A 10,000-nucleotide genomic window follows, 5' to 3' on the forward strand; every position below is an offset into this window, starting at 1 on the left:
ACATGAAACCACAGAAGAAGTCCTTAAACAACATACTGTAATCGTTGTGTTACTCTGGTGAATATATAACAATAAAAACATGACTACTGTTTTAAGTCTACCTGCAGAGTATCCTGCATGTGATGCAGAGACCTGAGTAATAATAAAAAGGTTGTGAGCTGCTCTAATGATGACATCACTTCCTGTCTTGCAGATGTACGCGTGGGAGATTTCAGACCAGCTGCTGCAGCTCAAACAGGACGTAGAGTCGTGTTACTTTGCCGCTCAGACGATGAAGATGAAAATCCAAACGTCCTTCTTCGAGCTTCCCCCCGAGACTCACAATGCACTGCGAGACTCGCTGCTGACCCACATCCAGAACCTGAAAGACCTGTCTCCAATCATCGTCACACAGGTAACATGTTCCTCTGCAGGTTCAAACACTTCTGTGTCACAGGAACTCTGAACACGTGTGTTTCTAAAGGGCGACAAGTCACAAGATTATACAGAAAGCATGTGAAACTGAAAATACTAAAGACGGGTCGTTGTTTCCTCGTCCCGGTGATCAGCACACAGTGATGCAGCCGGGTGTGTGTGTTAGTATGCCGGGCGCTCACACATACTCTTTTTAATAGTGCTCACTATTTGGCACCTTGCCGCTCTGTTGTTATAAAGGCTGACGTCCAGAAATCCCCCGAACACAGAAAAATACTGAGGGCTGCACGATCTCTGTGCGCACACACACACACACACACACACACACACACACACACACACACACACACACACACACACACACACACACACACACACACACACACACACACACACACACTCTGAGAGGGATTATGTTCCTGCGTGACTCTAACTTGTGTAACCTCAGATTCATGTTTCACAGCCTGACGAGGGCCAACAGCTGGTCACTTCCTCATGTTAACACGAAAAGGTTCATCTGATTGTTTCTGATCAATAAAACCTTTAATTTGACACTTCAGGGGTTTGTGACTTAAGTTTATTTTATGTCCCAGAAAGAACTTCATGCTCTCTTCTGAAGACGGTAAATCTCTTTCTAACAGGAAGTGTTTTCTAACTTGTGACACATTGTTTGCATCAGCTGCTGGTTTTCAAAGTGTTACAACAACAGAGTCAAAACAGAAAGGAAGTCATGAACACGTTCATCAGGATCAGAAACTAAGTTCACTTTATTTATCCAGTCAATTAAAGTGTTGTTGATTCTCTTTAATCATTTTACTGATAGTGTTTTTGTTAATGTACTTCCTCAGCTGGCTTTAGCCATCGCAGATCTCGCTCTTCAGATGGCCTCGTGGAAAGGATGCGTTCACACGCTCATAGAAAAGTAAGAATTCACACAACCAAACAACTGGAACGTAAAACCCAAAGTAGACGGGCGCTACAAACATGGCTGATAACGGTCACATCTTTGTTTAGCTGTAACTTTCACACCTGCAGTGAGGTTATAAGAGCAACATTATTTAATGATAATATAACCTTTATTTTACCTGGAATATTCCCATTGATAAATGTGTGATTGTAAAAGCAGGTGTTATGGTCCTGACTCACCTCTCCGTGTCTCCTCTCAGGTACAACAATGACATCAGCTCGATGCCCTTCCTCATAGAGATCCTCACTGTGCTGCCGGAGGAGGTCCACAGTCGATCTCTACGAATCGGAGCCAATCGGAGGACGGAAATCATCGAGGACCTGGCGTATTACTCCAGCACCGTGGTCACGCTGCTGGTTAGTTTACTCTTAACCAGCTTTATAATATATATAAATATATAAACTCTTAATTAACCAGCTTTATAATATAGAAATATATAAACTCTTAACCAGCTTTATAATATATATAAATAAATATAAATATATATATAAATATATATAAATATAAATATATATATAAATATAATATAAATATATATAATATATATATATATATATATATATATATATATATATATATATATATATATATATATATATATATATATATATATATATATATATATATATATAACATATATAAACTCTTTATTTCTTGCAGACGTCATGTGTGGAGAAGGCGGGCAGCGACGAGAAGATGCTCATCAAGGTGTTTCGCTGTCTGGGCAGCTGGTTCAATCTGGGGGTCCTGGACAGTAACTTCATGGCCAGTAATCAGCTGCTCATGGTCCTCTTCCAAGTCCTGGTGAGATTCACGCTTTTATACTCGTCCATTGGAACATTTAAAATAGAAAACGGCACAGGATGTATGGAACTGTCACACGCACGTTGTGAATCTTCGGTATCTCACGACTCCTGATTCAAACTTAATTCTGGATCAGGAGCTCCTGCGGTCCGCTGTGCAATAATGACTGCAGGTGAGCTGAGTAACGTGTTTATACCATATGTAGTTTTTATATCGACCCATTGCAACAATGTAAACACACAAAGACGAGAGGAAACATTTATTTATGCTAAACCTGACTTCAAGAATAACGAGTTCAAACACACACAATAGTGTTCGACACAATGTTGACCGGGTGTGAAGGATTACCAGCCATCAAGAGCTATACCTCGCTGCTTCAGGAGAAACATCGAGTGTTGTGTGTATATCTCCACAGCAGAGGGATGAAACATCGACCAACCTCCACGAGGCGGCGTCCGACTGCGTCTGCTCGGCTCTCTACGCCATAGAAAACGTGGAGACCAACATGGCGTTGGCTCTGCAGCTGTTCCAGGGCGTCCTGACCCTGGAGACAGCGTATCACATGGCCGTGGCCCGAGAAGATCTCGACAAGTAAGAGCACACGGGAAACTGCTTCTGATTGTGTTCGCCGTACGATTATCGGTGTCACTCACGCCTGGCTTTCGTCCTCAGAGTGCTGAACTACTGCAGGATCTTCACCGAGCTTTGCGAGACGTTTTTAGAGACGACAGTCAGGAGTCCAGGTCAGGGTATGGGAGACCTGAGGACCCTGGAGCTGCTGCTGATCTGCGCAGGACACCCGCAATACGAGGTACGAGTATTACCAAACACGCCCTCAGCACCGGGAGCACGAGTGGCTCATAGAATGTGTTATTACATCATCTGCATAAATGTTATTACGATATCAGTCGGGGCGTTATTTACATCAGTGGTGAAGTTAGACCGTCATTGGGGGTAACATTTTATGACTTCACTGTCGGATCTCACAGTTCTGAAAGTAATCCCGGTCGTCTTCCTATGTTCTGGTTTTGTTTCTGATCCAGGTCGTGGAGATCTCCTTTAACTTCTGGTACCGACTTGGAGAACATCTGTATAAAATAAATGATGCCGCTCTTCACACCATCTTCAGACCGTACATCCAGAGACTTCTGCACTGTTTAGCCCGGCACTGCCAGCTGGATCCAGACCACGTGAGTCCCCGCAGAACCCCTTCTAACTTTCAGTCAGATAATTTGATCTACACTCTTTGGTCTGGATTGAACATCAGAGATCAGTCTGAGTTCGGTTGTAGTTGCCATATGAACTCTAATTGTGTAACTTGTTCTGACCCAACAGGAGGGAATCCCAGAGGACACGGATGATTTTGGGGAGTTCAGGATGAGAGTCTCCGACCTTGTTAAAGACGTAATATTTCTAGTTGGATCCATGGAGTGTTTCTCTCAGGTAACCGTAGTCCTAGCGTTTAGTTTGTTCTACGTTGTATTCTATTTTAAAGACGTTCTCTTTCTGTTCTCAGTTATATTCTACGTTAAAAGAAGGGAACCCTTCCTGGGAGGTGACCGAGGCGGTTTTATTCATCATGGCTGCGATTGCTAAAAGTGTGGATCCGTGAGTTAAACTGAGTTTTATTGTTGTAAAGATGTTAGAACCTTCCTGCCGCTCTGGTTCTGTGATAAACTGATGTCAACGTGTTTCCCTCAGGGAGAACAACCCGACGCTGTCGGAGGTGCTGCAGCAGGTGGTTCTGCTTCCGGAAAGCGTCCACATAGCGGTTCGTTACACGAGCATCGAGCTGGTGGGAGAGATGAGCGAGGTCGTGGACAGAAACCCGAGATTCCTCGGTACGTCTATAAAACCTGCTACTTCCTTGTGTGTGTGTGTGTGTGTGTGTGTGTGAGCGTGAGCTGTGAAGCCCCGCCCTTCGTAAAACGGAGAGAATGCGCAAAGTAGACCGTACAAACTGAAACTAAATTAGATGAAAAGCGTTTAGATTATTTAATAAAAGACACCTGTCGACGTGAAGAAAAAAACACCTTGAATTTCAGGGGGGGGGCGGGGCTCCGTTGGCATCCAAGACAATGGTAGGGGAAACACTGGACTGGAAGTGGAGCTACATGTGCACTATCAATATGAATAATACATAATAATGCACCCTGGGGTGAAACGGGGTCCCCTTTTTAACAATGATGTAATCGTGTCTTCTACCTTTAGTTCAAGTTGAGCTGCTGAATGAACTTTAAAGTGAATACACAGTGTGAGATGAGAGGGTGAGAGGCAGGTCACTTGTGTGTATTGTGTTGACTGAGGTGAACTCTGAGTATTTCCTCTTCCGGTCAGATCCCGTGTTGAACTACCTGATGAAAGGCCTCAGAGAGCAGCCTCTGGCGTCGGCAGCAGCGAAGGCGATCCACAACATCTGCTCCGTGTGCAGAGATCACATGGCTCAACACTTCCAGGGGCTGCTGGACATCGCCCGCGCTCTCGACTCCTTCGCCTTGTCCACTGAGGCCGCCGTAGGACTGCTGAAAGGTACTTTAGTGCACCTGAATGCTGTGGTGTGTTTATTTACCTGTACAGGTACGGCTCTGGTCCTCAGGTGTATCACAGTGTGTTTATTTCCCTGTACAGGTACGGCGCTGGTCCTGGCTCGTCTTCCTCTGGAGAAGATTGCAGAGTGTCTCAGTGATCTCTGTGCGGTTCAGGTTTTGGCTCTAAAGAAGGTGAGTCACTGTTTGTCAGTTTGTCCCCCTCACCTGAACATTTAACTAAAATAACTCAAACCAGAGTCTATGTTTGTTCTCTCAGCTTTTGTCTGAAGAATCTACAAACGGTAAATCAGCTGATCCGACCGTCTGGCTCGACAGACTGGCTGTTATCTTCAGGTGAGTTTACCTGTAGTCACATTTCTAACCTTATTTAAATCTACAAAGCCACTGACGTACATTTTGTTTGTTTTCCCTTCAGACACACAAACCCCATCGTAGAGAACGGACAGACTCATCCCTGTCAGAAAGTCATACAGGAGGTAAAACACCTGAGCTCACCTGAACTTATTCTGGAAGACTTATTTTAATATATACACATGAAAAGTATGTTATTAACTAATTACCTTAATCGTGTAGATCTGATCAAATGTTATCAGATAATACACATCATGAACATATCTTACCTGTCATGTTTTATATGTCACCTGTGTCACGTGACTTCGCCTGTAGATCTGGCCCGTGCTGTCGGAAACCCTGAACACTCATCAGGCTGATAACAGGATTGTGGAGCGATGCTGTCGCTGTCTCAGGTTTGCTGTGCGATGTGTCGGAAAAGGTTCCGCCTCCCTGCTGCAGCCGCTCGTCACGCAGGTGAGACACACCTGTTCATGTGTTAGTATGAACACACCTGTTCATGTGTTAGTATGAACACACCTGTTCATGTGTTAGTATGAACACACCTGTTCATGTGTTAGTATGAACACACCTGTTCTTTCCTCCTGGATGTGTGTTGTCATTAGATGGTGAGTGTGTACCAGGTGTATCCACACTCCTGCTTCCTGTACCTGGGCAGCATTCTGGTGGACGAATATGGGATGGAGGAGGGCTGCAGGCAGGGACTGCTCGACATGTTACAGGTAAACACACCTGTAGAAATTGATAAATAATGTAATTTAGACCCACAGAAGTAGGACTTGGGTCAGATGTGAATCAAACATTTAGTCGAAGCTGCACTTTGATCCACTTAAAGCTTCGGTTCTTTGGACTCATGTTAGTCTGTTACCTGCCTTCTGGGAGGACACGTTCCACACCTGCTTCGTAGATCACTACTCTACCACCTGTAGCCTGGTGAGGTCTGCACGGTAACAACAAACCCCCCCCTCTCTTCCTGCAGGCTCTGTGCATGCCGACCTTCCAGCTGTTGGAGTTGCAGAACGGTCTGAGGAATCATCCGGACACGGTGGACGACCTGTTCAGACTGGCCACCAGGTGAGTCTGCAGGTGAACACGTTTATCCTCTCAGCGGTGACTCAACAGCCTCTGATATCTACCTGTCTCTCTGCTCAGGTTTGTCCAGAGGAGTCCTGTCACTTTACTCAGCAGCAGCATCATAGTTCACATCATCCAGTGCGCCATCGCTGCCACCTCATTGGACCACCGAGACGCCAACTGCAGCGTCATGAAGTTTGTCCGAGACCTCATCCACACCGGAGTCTCCAACGACGTGAGTCAGCAGAAATAATGTGACAAGATTCAGATTGAAGTTCAAACGTGCGTCTGTGAGTAAAGATCCAGAAGGTAAGAACCGTGTGGTCTGTCTGCAGCACGAGGAGGACTTTGAGGTGAGGAAGCAGCTGATCGGTCAGGCCATGGGGCAGCACGGGCAGCAGCTCGTCTCTCAGCTCATGCACTCCTGTTGCTTCTGCCTGCCGCCGTACACGCTGCCGGACGTGGCCGAGGTGCTGTGGGAGGTCATGGTGTTCGACAGACCTGTGAGTATAAACTCCTGCTGCAGAATCACTTTCTGTGGCGCAGCATGGTGATCATCATCCTGATCAGATCGCCAGGTTAGTTTAAACTCTTCTGTCTTGTGTTACAGACGTTCTGTCGCTGGTTAGAAAACGCTCTGAAAGGTTTACCCAAGGAGACGTCGGGAGGAGCCGTGACGGTCACTCATAAGCAGCTGACGGATTTCCACAAACAGGTTACCAGGTGAGACGGCAGCAGCGTTTGGACGAATGTGAAGGTTCAACAGAAGAATGGAACAGACAGTGAGGCGTTCAGGGACATGGAGCATCAGTGAGGTGTTCAGGGACGTATGTAGCTGGCAGTGAGGCGTTCAGGGACATATGTAACTGGCAGTGAGGCGTTCAGGGACATATGTAGCTGGCAGTGAGGCGTTCAGGGACATATGTAGCTGGCAGTGAGGCGTTCAGGGACGTATGGAGCAGACAGTGAGACGTTCAGGGACGTATGGAGCAGACAGTGAGGCGTTCAGGGACATATGTAGCTGGCAGTGAGGCGTTCAGGGGCGTATGTAGCTGGCAGTGAGGCGTTCAGGGGCGTATGTAGCTGGCAGTGAGGCGTTCAGGGACATATGTAGCTGGCAGTGAGGCGTTCAGGGGCGTATGGAGCAGACAGTGAGGCGTTCAGGGACGTATTTAACTGAGGGCAGTGGTTGCATTAGACTTGATCGTTTTCTGTCATATATCTATTATTTCCCGTCATTTAAAAACAATGATCCTAGGGTATGTTTCTAAAGGCGTGGAGCTGAACAGAATGTGCGGTCACTTTTCATGTCAACACACACAAAGCAGAGGAACATTTTTCCCCGCATTGACAGCGGAGGCGTCTAAAATCACTGCGAACATTTTGCCTAAACAGGCAAAATATCAACAATGCAATTTTACAGAAGTAGTTTTTGTGTCAGACAACTTCTGAGCCGTATTATTAAAGGTTAAGGTAATGTATTAATGTTGTTCTGAAGGCTAACCACGGCGCTCTGCTGCCACACTGCAGCTTCAGACAAAGTTCTGAAGTCAGGAAACATTTCTCCCAGGGAGGGGATCAGAAGTCGGAGAGACTCTGAATGTGGGATTTCACTCTGATCCATGGGCGTATCATACACACGATGTCATATCAGACTCTCTGAAGATGGATCGTAGTGAGAAAATACCGTCTATCATATCTACGCCGGGAGAAAACGGCTCATGCCAGAATGATGCCAACAAGTACTAATTCAAAGTACGGTGAATAATAAATACTATGTCACACGTATGCCTGGTTAATGTTCTGTGACAGTGAGGCGTTCAGGGACGTATGGAGGAGACTGTGAGGTGTTCAGGGACGTATGGAGGAGACTGTGAGGTGTTCAGGGACATATTTTGAACAGTATGAGATGTGTAGTCGTATCAGCAGCAGCCTGAGGTGTCTGAGAGGTTTTTGTTGAGACTTCTGAGTCTTCACAGCGAGTTCAGACAAATCCTCTGGAACTAAACCCACCTGTGTTTACCTGAAATCTCTCAAAACAGCAGCGGGAGCTTTTCTGTTACGTTTTACTCCTTAATTAAAAACATATTTGTTAAATGTTTGAGCTGTATTTGCTGTTGGATAAAAAAACTGGGAAGGAAAAGTATCACGAGCTGCAACAACGTGTTTCTGCGTTAATGTTCGTTTCTTCTCGTATTCAGTGCGGAGGAGTGTAAACAGGTGTGTTGGGCCATCAGAGAGTTCACCAGACTGTTCCGATAGCTGCGACCTCCACACAACACAGGTAACCTCCACACAATTCACAGGTGTGTAACCTCCACACGACTCACAGGTGTTTAACCTCCACACGACACACAGGTGTGTAACCTCCACACGACTCACAGGTGTGTAACCTCCACAAAACTCAGTTGTTTAACCTCCACACGACACACAGGTGTTTAACCTCCACACGACTCACAGGTGTGTAACCTCCACACGACACACAGGTGTGTAACCTCCACACGACTCACAGGTGTGTAACCTCCACACGACTCACAGGTGTGTAACCTCCACACGACTCACAGGTGTGTAACCTCCACACGACTCACAGGTGTGTAACCTCCACACGACTCACAGGTGTGTAACCTCCACACGACTCACAGGGGTTTAACCTCCACACGACTCACAGTTGTTTAACCTCCACACGACACACAGGTGTGACCTCCACAAAACTCACAGTTGTTTAACCTCCACACAACACACAGGTGAAATCTTTTGTTTCTTTTCTTCAGGTTAAATCTTTTGTTGACCAACATTCAGAGGTGACGGCAAAAAGCTGCGACTGCAGAGACGGCGAGAGGATCCAAAGGGACGATGAAGACGGAGGAGGGACTGTGAATGTGAACTCTGAAGGACTGACGGAGAGAGGACTCATTGGACAGACTGAGTCCTCCACCACGACCCCCGACCTCACCTGCGGCCGGCGTCAGGTGGGCGGGGTCAGGACGAGGAGGTGTGAACGGATGCGGTCGGTCCTGCTGGGTCTTCATCACGAGGACGTGCCTGGCCAACAGTTTTTAAGAGAAGATTTATTTTTGGGACTTTGGTCGTGATGTTTTTTGTCCGTGCCATACAAAGAGCCAAAAGATTTCCCATGATGCTCTTGGCTGAGCGGCTGCCTGTAGAGGCGTAATGCTGGAGGATTTGGCGTCACCTTTGACCTTTTTAACTTTGGTTGACTTTTAGTTGTTTTTCCACAAAGTGAGACAGAGTGAACTCTGGGTAATGAGACGGAGAGACTGACACCATGACATCATCGGTGATGTAGCCTTGTTGTAAACAATAAACAAAAACAACTGAAACAACAAACGAGTGTAATTCAGTGTGTTAGTGTGAGGAGGTGTGAAAGGTCACATTTATCATGAAATCATCAAATGTTCTCACTTTTTGATTAAGAAAATGCTAACAGTAGCAGCCGTTAGCTTAGCGGTGGTGACGTGAAGTCATGTGACAGCTGCAGTTCCTTTATAGCCGAGCGTTAGCCCGTGTGAGTATCCTAAACTTTTACTAAACTGTTTACCCACCATTACCTTTATTTTGAAATGTAGGATGCACATCCTGTCAGCATTACATGTACACGTTGTTAGTATCATTGTTGGATTGATTATTGATCCTAGGCCTGTGATGCAGGATTTGGGGTCAGCGAGGTCACTTGTCACGTGTTCCAGAGATCGAGTCGCTGACCAATCACAGCTTGGTGCGCGAATCGTAAGATAATACGAAGAAGTTATATAAAGTCATAATCCAGCTGACAACCGTTTAAAAGGCCAGATGCAGGAAGAAGTGTGAAGAGTGGTGATGG

The 10,000-nt window shown here is 46.1% G+C and overlaps 1 protein-coding gene across 1 annotated transcript in view; it reads left to right on the forward strand.

Annotated features, from left to right (window-relative positions):
- tnpo3 (transportin 3) overlaps window positions 1-9,507 on the forward strand; it is an 11,148-nt gene extending 1,641 nt beyond the window's left edge. Inside the window, exons 2-23 of the mRNA XM_029426435.1 lie at window positions 194-394; window positions 1,263-1,336; window positions 1,581-1,737; window positions 2,042-2,185; window positions 2,601-2,776; window positions 2,858-2,996; window positions 3,229-3,375; window positions 3,521-3,628; window positions 3,702-3,793; window positions 3,887-4,026; window positions 4,523-4,714; window positions 4,814-4,905; window positions 4,991-5,067; window positions 5,150-5,210; window positions 5,401-5,541; window positions 5,691-5,807; window positions 6,065-6,159; window positions 6,238-6,394; window positions 6,495-6,662; window positions 6,770-6,882; window positions 8,361-8,443; window positions 8,931-9,507. Coding sequence (XP_029282295.1) covers window positions 194-394; window positions 1,263-1,336; window positions 1,581-1,737; window positions 2,042-2,185; window positions 2,601-2,776; window positions 2,858-2,996; window positions 3,229-3,375; window positions 3,521-3,628; window positions 3,702-3,793; window positions 3,887-4,026; window positions 4,523-4,714; window positions 4,814-4,905; window positions 4,991-5,067; window positions 5,150-5,210; window positions 5,401-5,541; window positions 5,691-5,807; window positions 6,065-6,159; window positions 6,238-6,394; window positions 6,495-6,662; window positions 6,770-6,882; window positions 8,361-8,421 — 2,652 coding nt within the window. The 3' untranslated portion in view covers window positions 8,422-8,443; window positions 8,931-9,507. The remainder of the gene's footprint in view (window positions 1-193; window positions 395-1,262; window positions 1,337-1,580; window positions 1,738-2,041; window positions 2,186-2,600; window positions 2,777-2,857; window positions 2,997-3,228; window positions 3,376-3,520; window positions 3,629-3,701; window positions 3,794-3,886; window positions 4,027-4,522; window positions 4,715-4,813; window positions 4,906-4,990; window positions 5,068-5,149; window positions 5,211-5,400; window positions 5,542-5,690; window positions 5,808-6,064; window positions 6,160-6,237; window positions 6,395-6,494; window positions 6,663-6,769; window positions 6,883-8,360; window positions 8,444-8,930) is intronic.
- Window positions 9,508-10,000: the final 493 nt, after the last annotated feature.

This window comes from Cottoperca gobio, unplaced genomic scaffold, assembly GCF_900634415.1.
Source record: "Cottoperca gobio unplaced genomic scaffold, fCotGob3.1 fCotGob3_184arrow_ctg1, whole genome shotgun sequence".
NCBI lineage: Eukaryota > Metazoa > Chordata > Actinopteri > Perciformes > Bovichtidae > Cottoperca > Cottoperca gobio.